The sequence below is a fragment of the Strix uralensis genome, chromosome 3 (genome assembly GCF_047716275.1).
Source record: "Strix uralensis isolate ZFMK-TIS-50842 chromosome 3, bStrUra1, whole genome shotgun sequence".
NCBI classification, from domain to species: Eukaryota; Metazoa; Chordata; class Aves; order Strigiformes; family Strigidae; genus Strix; species Strix uralensis.
Genome location: NC_133974.1, coordinates 95,648,893 through 95,663,887, shown reverse-complemented (window position 1 = coordinate 95,663,887; position 14,995 = coordinate 95,648,893). Strand labels below are relative to the sequence as shown.

Genomic DNA, 14,995 nt, shown 5'->3' with positions numbered 1-14,995 from the left:
TCCATTTTATACTTGGATATGTTCACTCTGTTTAAAATATTAAGACCAGTGTATTATTACCAGAAAACTTGTTGGGGATAAAATTACTTGTCTTTTCCTGTTTGTGCTTTAAGATCCTTTATTTATTTTTTAAGCTTCTTAAATTTGGACATTAAAAAAAAAAAAAGAGAGGAGCTGTATACAAAGCTGTTCTTCAGACCCTATTTTCCTTATTCTTTCTCTTCACATTAATTTCTCAGAAATAAACAAGAGATAAGCTGCATTTAGTCATATGAGCCTCCAGAGCACTAAATTCACAAATTATGGTTCCTTATCCATATGGCACTGCTTTTCAGCCATGCTTTTTGGGCCAGCTTAATATTTAATTCATGAACAAATAGATGTGATAAACAACAGAGCAACAGTTTCCAGATGTGCATCATTTCTATCTCTTTTCCAGCATATGAAAAGAAGCTAGATGATACACAGAATATTTGTTACCTTTGGACAACACATAAAATAAGACTTTGGCATCTAAGGTATAAGAAATGAAATGTAAACACCTAAATTCAGGAAAGCTATTTAGGAAAAAAAACCCTCTTGAATTCCTGAAATACAACAAACTGCCTTTGCTGGTGTATACAGAAGCACTACTTTATTGACTGAGCTGCCTATCTACCCACTGAGAATCCAGAAATTATGTGTCCTTTTCCTGAAGTCTCTTGGAGTGTGCTGGCTTGGCTAAAACTCCCTGGGCAGCATAGAGTTCAACTTTAAAAAAAACCCAGCTGGGTAGTGACAGCCAGCCTTGGGATGATAGAATAAAGGTCTGAGCATTTTTTGAGTATTCAAATTCAGAAAGCATCCAGGTTCTGAGTTCCAGTTTCAAGGAGATGTTGAACTGCAGTCCAGAGCCTTTAGTGCTTTCTGTTGTTTGTCCTAGATAACCCAGTATTGTGTATGTGGACTGTTAGGAATTTATGGCACTAGCCACTTCCCATACTCTGCTTGTATGGAAAGGACTCCTGTGCCTTTGGGTGAATGGGACCTGTGGTACATGCTAGCATTTCCTGCATTTAGATGAATGGGACCTTGGGGAACACCTCAACAATTAAGGCCTGTGCAGCCAATGACAGTCTGTCCTCTTAGAGGAAGGGAGAGGTCCAGAATGCTGTCATCAGAAAATAAATTCAGTTTCTCTACAGTTTTGGTGTACAGCCCTATCAAAGCATTTTTTTCCTGTAAGAGCCAGAAGGTATGGAAGGCTTAGGAAAAAAATATGGGATAAAGGGTGCTGTGGAAATGCAGGCCAGACAATGAACAGTTACAGCAATGCCCATCAATCAGAAAGTGTAAGTAATCATCTTGTGAGAAAAAAAGAAGTGTGATGTCATCTGGCCAGAACTGACGGGAACACGTAGGAAATGGGGAGGAGACTTAATATGGAGGTTAGAAATAAACAGAAATAACTATGGAGGTTAGAAATAAATGCATAGAAATGGGGCAGAGTTTAGAGGACTATATATGGAGTAACTCAAGGAATAATCAGTGAAGTCAAATATAGTGTCATCCTATAGCAATGAGTGACAGAGACTGCTGTCTCATAAGCTTTCTGTCTGTAAATTTGATCATGCTTGAAGGTATTAAATCTGTCGATAAAAACTGTTATTGTCTTAGCGAGTATGGCAAGGAAGGGAACATGCCCCAGACAGATATTTTAAATAGTAATCCCAAAATGTGCAGTATCCTACATCATACTAAATTGAATGTGTTTGAATTTGTGATATTTAAACTTCAAAGAATGACAGTACATTGGGAAAATTGTGTATTTCCAAGTGTGTTTGTTCATGTGCTGAGTTTAGGCTGTGGTTTGCAACTATGGATTTGGTGTGGAAGTCAGGGTTGTGCTTCCAATTTTGAACCTGTCCTCTTTCCTGGGATCTTTGACTGATGAGTTCTACTAAATACTATCCGCTACCTTGCTCCCAATGGTCTGCCCCATCTCTTTTCTGCAAGTTGCTGTCTCCAATCCTTCCCAGCACAGCTGACAAAAGAGTGTTTACTAATAACTCAGACATTCCAGCTGACTCAATGATAGTGTCACAGATTAAATTGCCAGTATGCTTGTGCTGAGATGCCAAACTGTGCTAGAGTAGCCAGAACGCAGGCAGACATGCGCTTCTACCTGCCCTGCTGTGGGGGCAGTAATCTTTGACAGCAAACCTTGGGAAGAAAGGGAGAGGAAAAAGGAGAAAGGAGACCCAGTAAAATCTTAAACCACTACAGATGTTTCTTCAGTGAACAGAAGTCAGAAATCTGCTGCAGCAGGTTATACTTTACGTTTCCTCAAGTATTGTTATTAATATATTTTTAAGGCTGATGAGGGCTGTATTTCACACCTTGAAAAATGTGTATGCTATAGTCAGGAGGCTCTGAGTGCTGTAATAGTGTTTTTTCTTTCCTGATGCCTCCAAGGGCTTTCTGAAAGTTAGGACTTGTCAGATTACATGAAGATTTGGCCAACTCTGCATCCTGAAATAAAGCATTTGCATCAGAAATAGTGTTGAACCAAGTTACTAGTGCAGACTACTTTGCCCCTGCATGTTGTCCTAATAGAGCTCATTGACATGTTTTGCCATCGCAGAAGGATAAAGATTTCAAAGAAGAGTCAGAATTTGTCCCATATTTGCCCTTTCTCTGGGTCAGAGAAAGGCAGAACAGTTTGTCTGCTCTTAGTGCTGCAGGATTTTGAGTTAGAACAGAATCTTTTTTTTTTTTTTTTTTATTCCATGCCTTTTTGTGTCAGATACTTTTTATCATAGTTTGTGTTCTCATACAATTTCAGCACCAGATTTTCAAAAGTATGTAACACATCTGGTGAGATTTCCAATAACTATCTCTTTGAATATTCTCCATTTGAATATCTCCATTGGGTTCAATGTCTCCTACTTTTGGAAATCCTTTGTAAGCTGTTACAACTCTGACCTCAAGCTCAGTTAAAAATGTATTTCTACAAGGCTCATGAAAGTTATGTGATTACCCTCCTCTCTGTCTCTAAAAGTCTATCTCAGTGATTATTTGCTGAGTATACAGCTTTAATTTGTGCTCATTCAGCAGGACTCCTTATCTGACTCAAGTGGATGCATGCAACTTTATGAATCAAATTTAATAGATCCAGAGTCTTGAGTAGGTCTTCATAGTTGGGTGATAGCTGAGTCCAAATGCATATGTAGGGACATTGCATTACAAACATCAATCCCGCTTATTTCCTGTCATGGTTTAACCCTGGCTGGCAACTAAGCACCACCCAGCCACTCGCTCACAACCCCCTAGTGGGATGGGGGAGAGAATCAGAAGAGTAAAAGTGAGAAAACTTGTGGGTTGAGATAAAGACACTTTAATAGGTAAAGCAAAAGCTGCATGCGCAAGCAAAGTAAAACAAGGAATTCCTTCACCCTTTACCCTTCAACAGCCAGCTGTTCAGCCATCCCCAGGAAAGCAGAGCTCCACCACTCCTAATGGTGACTTGGGAAGACAAATACCATCACTCTGAATGTCCCCTTCTCCTTCTTGTTCCCACCAGCTTTTTTTTGCTAAGCATGACGTTATATGGTATGGAGTATCCCTTTGGTCAGTTGAAGTTAACTGCCCCAGCTGTGTCCCATCCCAACTTCTTGTGCACCCCCAGCCTACTCACTGGTGGGGCAATGTGAGAAACAGAAAAAAAAGATAGATCTAGAACTTAGACCATATAGCATTATTAGGGACTCAAAATGCCCTGGGGGGTGAGTTCCAGGAATTGGAGGTTCCCTGAATGCAGAAGAGGATGTTTTGCTAGATATTTTATGTTACACAAAATGATTTAAAGATGAAGAAAGAAAGAGATAAAACATCCTAGCTGATGTGTGAAGGTTTCAGGATCTCCTGGATGGAAAGACTTCTTAAGCTAAACACAGGCTTGGAAAATGCAAAATAATAGAAAAGTATTAAAAAATATCAAGAGATGAGAGGTTATTGATGAAGGCTCCAGACTGTCAATTATTAAGTCAGAAGAGACCCTCCATCAAGTTAAAGGTCTATCCACGTCAATAAGAACAAATATTCTCAAAGGGAGGGAGTTAAGGTTGTATGTGTACTCCTAGCTTGTCCAGTATTTTCATCCTTTAAGTTAGCAGTCTTTGAAACCTTGTAATAGTAAGTATGGTCTGATAAAATATAAGAGAAGCTTTAAAGCCTGTAATATGGACTCAAACAAAACCAAAACACTTCTTTAAATCAATATTTTTTTAATTGTAACATACTTATTGTAACTGTACTGCCCTGAAGCATATGCAGTATTGTCAAAGCATTCATTTTCTGTAATAAATTGGAAGATAATTTCAGCTCCTTGAAATAGTCTGGAAGAACACAAAGACAAAAAGTTAAAGGACAGCCATACTACTCATGTTATGGATTCTGTCATATTTAGTCAGCATACAGGATACTTTCCTCTGCTTTACATCAGTCTTAATTAGACTTCTCTATTCCAATTTGTCTTCTCCATTTCTCTCCTTGCTTTTGTCTTCTGTCACAAAGCTGAAGTTCTGTGTTACCAGTTCATCTCTTTTCCATACCTAAAGATGGTACATGTGTCCAGAAACACAGGCCAAAACCAACAGATTTATCACAGCCTTAATGACAGCTGGCTGCATGCTGAGTGAATTCTTAAATTCCCCAAAACTACTTTTTTGCCAAAACATGTGGAGTTACAGCATTCAACATTTTATTGGGACTGTTATCTCCAAATGAAGAATGACTCCACTGGAAAAAATTATTTGGTATCAGCTGCAGACCTATTTTTAGCTTCTTGTTTGATGAAGCTTCAGAAAACATAATTAGCCATATGTTGAGAGATGTTCTCCAAGTCTTAAACTCAATTTTTGCAAACCACTACCTTGTCCACAACTTTACACTGTTGGGATCAGAAGACATGAGGGGTTTTTATGAGAATCTGATTCTTCATATTTCTCTGGGTAAATATTTGTGTTTATGAAGGTTGTATAACTGGCAGTACTAAAGACTGAAATCTTCCATTTGTTTATATGGGAAGGTCTGCGCAGGCAACTGTACTGGAAACATCCCCTACTTCTGTCACTTATGAACTTCAAGCCTTGCATTGGGGTGATGGTGTTCACAGAGGCAGAAAAGTAGAGCAGGTCAGAAACATTCATTCTCCCCCACAAGTATTTGTAGTGAAAACAGAACAAGATTACTTTAATCAAAAACATGCACAGAAAATGTTAAGGTTTTGTCAAAAATAAGAGTTTCTACATGAAAACCAGGGTTTTTTCCAAAGGAAATCTAAATAAACTGTCAAATTTCAAATTGGATTAAAACAAATTGAAATATTAAATCATATCTGGCTAAGTCTTTGTATGGAATTATAGTCAGGTGCCTCATGATACCATCATGTCCTCTGAACCAGAATTCCTGTTTGAGCTACTTTTCCCGTAATACAATTACAGTTTCTCCTCGGGAAGTTTTCTGCAAAATGAAGTTCAGTTTTTGCTGCCCTTAAAAGGCAGTTTGGACTATATGAATTGGATAAATGTCACCTCTATATTTCTATTCATAGAAGAAGAAAACTCTTTTGCTTTAAAATGGTAAGACCGGATTTTTATTTTTCTAGCCGAAGAAGGATTTTTGGTTCCTCTCTGATTACAGCTGGTTGGTTCCAACTTCTTATTCTTTCATAAAGCTGCCAAATAGAAGAAGGATGAGATTTCTTGCAACATCATGGTCTGTGTAATGGATGGAGCAAAAGTGTACCAAGGCTAGAATGAAGGGAGAGAGGAACATTTGGGACAGTTCCATGCTTTTGGCTGGCCTAACAAAGCTTGCAATAAAAGTAGGGCTTATGGAGCCTCTGTGCTCTCTATCCCAGCTGTACTGAGAGAAAATTCTAGGTAATTGAAAGCCAAGCCCCTTGGCTATAATAATTTAAAAACCAGTCCCCATGTTCTTGTGCTTCCACATATTTGTATTGATTGCAAACTGTTATCTATCTGTTCGATCTTACTTTCACTGACTCATTTGGCTTGCTTTTTTTCAGTTGACCTCATTGCCACTTGAAATGCAAAACATTTAGACTGTTGATGATCTGTTTCTAGCAAGATTAAAGACAAATAATGCTACTAAAACCATGTATTAGCAGGATTGAGAACTCGTATGTCACCTTTATTTTCAGTTGGTTCTTGATGAACAGCATATTCTCACTACTAGAACCATTTTTTTCAAATGACAGTGGCATTGACTTTTGCAGCTCACAGTGCTTAGGAAAGGGACTTTCTGAGCCCTTACATGAAGATAAATGTATAGATGACTTTCTGAGGCATCTAAATTAATGGTAATCCAGTAAAATGAATCTCAAGATTACTACAAATTGTTTCATAACTGTCTCATGCCTCAACATTGAGCGAGTACCATCACCCTGTGTGATACAGTACAATAGAATACAAGGATCTAAATATCCAGAATAGCAAAAAGCAATTTGAGGAAAAAAATGGTATGTTTAATCACATTTCACTGAGTATTGACATCAACTGAGTTGTTTTATAAAGCTTTCAAAGCACAAATAGCATGAGTGTTGATCATTTAACTGGGCTTGAAAAATTATTAATCAAGGGGTCTTTGTCTATAGTTATGGAAATCAGGAGCTTACTTAACTGAACGGCTTTTTTGGTTGAATGTTAGTACAGCTCAGATGGAGAATTTATTTGGTACAGATGGGGTAGGTGAGTTAGTTCTTTCACTTAACCTGTTTCTTGGTAGCTGAAGGCTTTTCTTAATTTCACAGATAACTTTAAGTACAGAAGAATTCATTGGTTTAAATAGAAATAATTGAAAAGTAAAACTTCCCGTGCAGAAAAATAAGAATCTGCAATATCTTATCAACAAGGAGTAGGTAGGGTGTTGTGTTTTGTTTTGTTTTTTAAAAACATTCAAAACAACATAATTTGGCTGTTATACTACAATGTATTGCATATGATACCTTTTCTACAACGTTACTAAATACTTAAGAATTATTCTCATAATTCCCAAAGAAGTTTAATTTCTCATGGTTCTTTGGTGCTCATAGAACAGTCTAATGCTCATGACCTGTGAGTTTAAATGGTTTTCCACATGCTTCAGTTAAACATTTGGCAGCTTTTAATGACTTAATTTGCTCTGATTATCTTACTCTAGAAGTCTTCACTTGTAAGCAAAAGGATATTTTTAATTCAGAATGCATGCTAATATAATATACACAATCACAGGTCTGGGAAAAAAAGTGATTTCTGCATGGATTTTTTTTCTTTCCCTGTTATCCAGATGTACAGTTTAGTAAAGATTATCAATAAGTTGCTGCTTAGAAATCGTTTTAATTTGAAAACTTGAAAGGCATATACCCATCCTCCCTCAGAACACATACTGATGAAATTGCACATTTAGGATTGTGTTTTTCCTTTATTGGTTCCACTAATATCTATGAATAATGGCTTCCCATGTGGTAATCTAATTATGGGTTGAAATAATTGGTGAACTGGAACACTGTCATAGATCAAGGAGGAAATTAATAACAGAAGGGTAAAGGTGAATTATATGGGGCATGGGAGCCTAACTAGGAATAATGAGATAATGAAATTAAAGAAAAATTTTGATTGAAGACCAATGACATCTACATAGTGAGTTCTGTTGAGTAGTAGAACTTGCAGAAGCTCTAGCACATGAGATATTTAAAACTGAGCTGGACGAACAGGAAAAAATGGACTGTAGGGAAGCAGTTCTTCACTGCCAAAGAGGTGAACTGGATGACCTAATATCTCATTTCCACTGCTAGCGCCTCTAAGTCTGTTTGAACGAGTACTTGGAATTCTGTATGTCTTCTAGCCTCACTTGGACTTCTTTCGTATCTAGCAGCAGGAGATCATTATCCTGTGAAAGTGCTTGACAATAAATAGCTTCATTTTCAGTCTTTCTTACTGGACAAAGTTAAATCTTAGGATATGCAGAGCCAAATTGTGCCTACTTGTTTACTTGCAGTAGCGAGGAGAGAGCTCGGAAAACTATTTGTTCTGTAGATCACAAAAAGTCCACAGCAGCACAGGAGTTTTCAAACAGTGGGAAATAAGCAATGAATTCATTGATTTTTGACATTTTGAATTCTGACTATTCTCATTTTGTGTCTTTTACAGACCATCTGAAAGGCAAGATAACGCAGAGACACATTCAGAGGGCAGCTCTAGGTAAGAGTAAAACATTTCAGATACAATAGGATACAACGGGGGCAACAAGTTCTCTCCCAGGGCTGAATCTGCTTGTGAGGCAGATTTTATTTTCTATGACAGTTTTTGCCACAATATTTCTACAGTAGTCCATACCATAAAGAACACAAACTCAGTGAACTTTGGCAAAAGATTTGGCTCAAAAGGCATCTGATTTTATGTGTGGTGAGAAAAATAATGCAAAAGTCTTATAGGTTTGAGGGTTTGGTATTGGCTTTCTTTCTTTTCAGGGTGACAAAACAAGAACAGAGACATCTAAGCTCTCCTCATTCTTAGGGTTTTTTTTTTTTCTTTCCGATAACTCTAACTTGAATTCCCATTAACAGACATTGATTTGTCCTGAGACTAAGCTTCTAGCCATGTTGCCACAATCTGTCTAACATCCTTTTTAATTTTTCTCATTCCAAGAGGGACTGAAGGCATATACAGGTCATTTCTTTCGCATCTAGTTATAGAAGTTGAGAAGTTATTTCTTGCAGTTTCTGTTGACACAGCTGTGAAGCTAAAAGTGTCTATGTAAGTTGTTCACATAAGTGTAAAGTCATCCAAATTTGGTTTAAGATGCTTTAAACTGACTCCATGACTTTGTACAGAAACAGCCTAGGAGTGTTCATATGAGAATTCCACTTTTGGGACAGTAAACTTCAGCTAAAATGTGACAGAAAACTGCTGGGGCAATAACAGTTTAAGACCCCCTCACTTAGATCCATAGAAGATTCCCAAAATCTGACTTAATGGACCTTCTTCACATAAAAGATGGAGCTAACTCAGACCAGATTGTAGTTGATGGTTTTATTTCTATGTATACATAACACAGGGAACAATATTTGCCTCTTAATAAGAGAGAAGAAATTTGGGGGCTTTCTTCTCTTCCAAAAGCAAGGAAAATAAGTTACTGCAGAGTAGCAAAAGAGTTTTCCCTTTCTCTTTCTAATTTAGCCATGCATCTCAGCTCTGTTGATGATATTATTTTATACGTTTACCATTTTTTATTTAAAAATCAGCACTGAAAAGTAATGCTGTCCATATCAATAAAGTCCAGGAGTTAAATTGTTTGTTTTGATCAGTATGAGAAGGGGAAATGGTGCTGCTGATCCCGTCTCCCTGGTATCCAGCAATAGGACATGTGGGAATGGTTCAAAGCCGCATCAGGGGAGGTTCAGACTTGATATTGGGAAATGTTTCTTTACCAAGAAGGTGGTCAAACACTGGAACCAGCTTCATAGAGAGGTGGTTGATGTCCCGTGCTTGACAGTGTTTAAGAAGCATTTGAACAATGCCCTTAGTAACATGCTTTAACTTTTGGTTAGCCCTGAAGTGGTCAGGCAGTTGGACTAGATGATCATTGTAGGTCCTCTCCAACTGTTCTATTCTATTCTATTCTATTCTATTCTATTCTATTCTATTCTATTCTATTCTATTCTATTCTATTCTATTCTATTCATCTGAAGTTCAATCTAAAGGTGGTATCTTCAGTATAACATGGAATTCTTTCTTTAATTCACTCCAGGTTTTAATACTGTCTATTTACTAATTTTATGCCACTAAGAAGTTAAATCAAGATGAATAATAACAATGCTGTTTATGAGAATTCCTTATTCAGTGTTCCAAAAAATGAAGTGATGTATTCTGACCGTATGTTTCAATCTGCATGATAACATCTGGTCTTGTATACTGATTTCTTACTATATAAAAAATTGTGTTGTAAATGGTGTTTTCAATAACTAAGCTGCTTTTCATAAAATAGGTAAGCATAATTTTTTCATGTCCTTAGGAAATGACATAGTAGTGACTTTACCAGCTATACATTCACATTGCAAATATTCTATTACTATTCCACAACATAGCAAGCAACCCATATGTTTTTGCCTTTTGTTTTGAGCATTGCTATCTGCTTATCATCACTAAGTCTGGACTGCACAAATTATTTTCCAGACTTTTTTTTCCCTTTCGTTATTCTTTTAAATACTCTGGTGTTTTGACAATATTTATTCTATGAGTTAGGGAGTATATTTGCCTGCCTGCCTTTTTGGATGAATGTTCTTCCAAGGAGTAACAGGTGTTAAGTCTCCCAGGGTCTTCTTGATGACCAGAATGTCATCAAGATATTTTTAAATGAAAACTGCATGGTAAAAAGTCTAATTAAGAGTCTGTTGAAATCCCAACATGAAATAAAACACACCATTGTTTCAATTAGAAACTAAGTTAACATCTTCCAGCTGCCTCTTTTTTTTTTCTTCACTTAAAGCATTTTATGGTTAAAACTCTTCAATGAGCTATTCTAGTTGGATTTTAAACAGTGTAGATCTGTTTCCCTCATGGCTGTGCTTAAGATGTGGATTTCTTATTGAAGGAAAACTCCACTACTTAGCCCATTGTTCTTAGCTATCTCTTTTAAAACACCACATGCTGGGAGTTAACAAAGGACACAAATAGATGGGAGGTTTCATTGGAGGCTTCTTTGGAGGTTTCAAGGGAGTGCTCTATGTTTTTCAGTACACAACCAGGAATATTGAATACTTAGTGTAAAATTGCAAGGATTCACTCTCAGTGTGACTTTCATCTTTATTAATCATAAGAATACCTTATTATGCAAATAACTTCTTTTAATTCAGTAAGATCTTTCGGAGTAACACACTTAACTGCATTTTTAGGCAGGATTTAAAATTCCTTTTGCATGCTTAACTGCATTTTTTAGACAGTATTTAAAATTAAATAATGTGCACACTGTTGAAGTACTGTCAGGACAAAAACACTGGGTCACCAGTGTGCTGGGTGGAAAAGATGGAAGAGTGGAAAGAAAAGCTTTCCCTGAGGTTTACAATGTCATAGAAGAAAAGTACACATTTTATATAATTCTAATGAAGCATTATCTTAAACTAGCATTATCTTTAAACTAGCATTTATGTAAAATACAAGACCTGATTCTTCATTCTCTTATTCCAGATTTGCATTGATAGAACATCATTACAAACAATCAGGCTAATGTAACATTATTCACCAGCACTGGGGAAAGGCTGAATCCTAAATTGGGCCTGCATGATGACATAGGAAATCCTATGACATACTGTAATGGGCAGATGCTTCTATAGGGATGCTGTCATGCTAGCAAAGGCATGTTTTGTACAGTAACTTTCCATAACAGAAGCAACTGTACTGAGACTTGCACAGTTTTGCCTATTCAACTACATCTTGAGTAGAAGCCTCTGTTGGGTCAGCTCTGGAAGTTATGGAGGATGCTTGAACATACTCCTGACAGATCTGTCCGTACCAGCAGAAATGTTTAGTAGATCCACAAGTCCCCCAGGCTGCTCAGTCAGCTTCAAACAGATCCTGACAAAGCTTCATACACAGAAGGATTATTCATTATGTGCCGTCTGAAACATGTCTTCTAAATTAATATGAACTGTAATGTCTGTGGGCCAGTGGTGCAGCATCTTCAGCACAGCATGCCCCTCATTATCAATAATTGCAGTTACTTTATCAGTTTAGTTGAAATGCAGTTTGGCAGCTTTCCATTTCAAATATTTTTCTTATTCATCTTGTTCTCCATGAGCCTCCCTTCTCTTTTTATGCAAGTTCTGAAATCTGGGCTATTAGCAACCTATCAGTTATTTTGGGATTCTCCTAAAAACATCAAGAGATGGCAAAACCTTTCTGCTTATGGGGAGGTTTGTTGGGACAAAAGTAATCTCTCTCTTTCTGTCCAACTCCATTGTCTCTGTAGAGCTATTTGAAAAGAAAAAAAATACGTCCAATCTAACATGGAAAAAAATGTTAAATATGGGTCTTTGTAAGGAATCTTTTTCCTTTGTATAGATTTCAGCATTAAGGCCCAGTTTTATCAACACTGTTAAAAAAAAACCCCTTGTTTTCCCAGGTTTTGTAACTTGGATTTTAGAAATAAGATTTTATATTTCTGCTGTTATTCAAAGAGCTGTTCCCAAGTTCTTTCTTGAGCAAACTTCCTGTGAAAAAGCCTATTCCTCATAAAAAATAAAGTGATTAGGTGAGTCAGAAATAACAGATATATTTGAATCCCCAAAAATGCATACCAGCATTTGATTTAGTGTGGCAAATGCCTGAGAGCAAGGATTTTGGCATCTATTATTTTTATATTTGGATTTGTAACACATATTTGTTTTAAGCAAAAATAGGGAACTTTCTCCTTATCTTTGTTCCCTCTACAGCTTTGTCTACATCATCTTTTCCTACATTTTCAAAGTTACATATCTGTTCTAAAGATATTAGTATCAATTTATGCCCTTGTTCTTGCTGTGCTATGTGTTTCTTTATAGTGTGTTTCATTCTGCTTCCTCACCTTTCCTTGATTAGAAGTGAAAGAACAGCATGATCGGTGCAAGAATAAAGCAGGAACACACAGTGCTGTATAATGCATCAGGGTACTACTGCAGGAATAATCCAGACAGTGTTAGGAGAGAATTTCAAAGAACTATTCCTCCAATGCACTGGTTTGTGGTGCTCCAAGTAGCTCCCACTACCATATATCTTATATCTGATGGGATGCAAATATGTTGTCTGACACATTTCTGTATATCTGAAGAGGTAGAATTGGGAACTGCTGCTCCCACCTGTCCAGAGTGAGATATCATAGAATTACAGAACGATTTGTGTTGGAAGGGACCTTTAAAGATCATCTAGTCCAACCTTCCTGCCACAGGCAGGGACATCTTTCACTACATCAGGTTGCTCAAAGTCCCATCCAACCAGACCTTGAACCCTTCCAGTATAGCCCATGCCACTCTAAAAGCTGGGCCGTCATGGTTTATAACTGGTGTGGATATAAGGTATGTTTAGGAAGTGTATGAATGTTCTCTCTGCAACCACAGAAGCATCTTACAGACATGCATAACATTAATTAGTCTAATAATTAATGTATGTCTTGAAGCCATCTGCTGTGATCTGTGTGAATGGAAAGCACATAGCACTTCCAAACTGCTGGTTTGCATCAGAGTTAATCTCTTATTTAAATAAATCCATATTTAAATAAAATGAGCTCAGTTTCTTTCCCTGCTTTACATCTTGTAACTGAGATGACATTTAACTTTGTTCATATGAAGCAGGAGAATCTTGATCTGTACTAATGCCATGAAATGAAGAGACACAAGTGTTTTCAATCACAAAATGACAGCAGCTGAGGAAAGTGGCAGTCTGTGTTTTCCCCACACAAATCCAACACAGCCCATGGAGAATAATAGATGGCCTGTTTTAAGACCATCATTCCTGATGCTGAAAAATGTCTTATGTATGGGCTACATAAAGCACTTCAGAGAAATAATCTGTTCGAAGTCCAGAATTTTAAGGGTTTTTTTTTACAAGAGGTAAAGCAACATGTCCCCAGCGCTGCTAGACATCCAAAGGCGCTTCCTCTAAAACCAGGTACATGGGTTCATGTATTTCCAGTGTGTAAAATATGCTACTTTTAGCCAAACAAAAAAAAACCGCAGTATAGTCAGTTTGCAATGGCCTCAGAATAAGGGAGAGATTCCTCTTAGAAATTCGTAATATTGATATGCACAATGTTTCTGTGTGTTATGTTCTTCTACACATTTGTGCTTGAAATGTCAAGCAACAGACGTTTGTAAAAGTTCGCTGTTCTTGTCCGTGCAAGCCACTGATTTTATTCCTAGGGTGACCTCTAGTGGTATCAAGGCCAGTCTTTTTAGTGATGGGTTTCATTTCTTCAGTCCTATTTCAAAGGAAAAAAAATCTGAAATGCTTTGCATTAGGTTTATTTTTGGAATTCTGAGACTGACAGCTGGTAAGATTGTGCTTGTCAAAAAGGATGATGATTCTTTACTATTGCTAAGACAAAGATATCAATAGCAAAACAGGCTGAAAATTCAGAAACCAGTGCCTTTTTGCCTTTTTTAAAATAAGAGTTTTACTCTGACAAAGATACTTCTGAATTTCCTTTGTGCAATTGTTGTAATATATGAAGTGGTTTTAGAAATATTTACCAAATCAGCTTTTAAGCAAATGCTTGAAATATCGACGGACAATTAATTTTGAAAACATATACAAATAGTTACATAAGATATTGTAAGTAGATTAGAGGATCTTTATAGCTTCTTGTTACTGCAGTGTATTTAAGTTACTGTAGTTATTCCAGATTTTTCTTGGAGGAAAAAATCATAGACCTTAGCCTGTGGTAACTGTGAAGTTACACACCACAACAAACTTAATCTCTTGGTTTTACATGCTATTTTGTGTTTCAAGTCAGCACAGTATATGACTAAAACTCTGAGCTCCTGAAGAGCTTTTGTATTTTTGTAAGTATCAAGTTCTTCTGTAAAGATGATCACAATCAGGAAAAAGAACCATGGATTCAAAGCAGCAGATAGACAAGCAGCAATGATTCCCTTATGGCAGTACTTGAGGTTTCTTAGGTAGTATGTTTTGGGGTTTTCCCAGTATGATGTAGGAATTATGTTTAAAACTGTAGGAGTATGTTCTAATAAGAAGACAGTCCTGTCCCTTCAGGCCTTGAGACCACACAGACCTTTCTTTCCATAGTTTCTCTTCAGTCTTTCTAGGGTGTTTTGTAGATTTATTTTTTTGCTGCTTTTTTTCTGTTACTCCTTTTAGCAGGTTTTACTAGGTGCAATGCTAAATTCTAGAGGCAGCCATAAGTTTTTCCTTTCATTGTGTCTTCAAGAAAGAGAATACTGCATCTTTACTGGAAATCTTTG

The 14,995-nt window shown here is 36.9% G+C and overlaps 1 protein-coding gene across 1 annotated transcript in view; it reads left to right on the top strand.

Moving 5' to 3' along the window:
• KIF6 (kinesin family member 6) overlaps window positions 1–14,995 on the top strand; it is a 172,326-nt gene that overhangs the window by 132,721 nt on the left and 24,610 nt on the right. Inside the window, exon 16 of the mRNA XM_074863494.1 lies at window positions 8,193–8,243. Coding sequence (XP_074719595.1) covers window positions 8,193–8,243 — 51 coding nt within the window. The remainder of the gene's footprint in view (window positions 1–8,192; window positions 8,244–14,995) is intronic.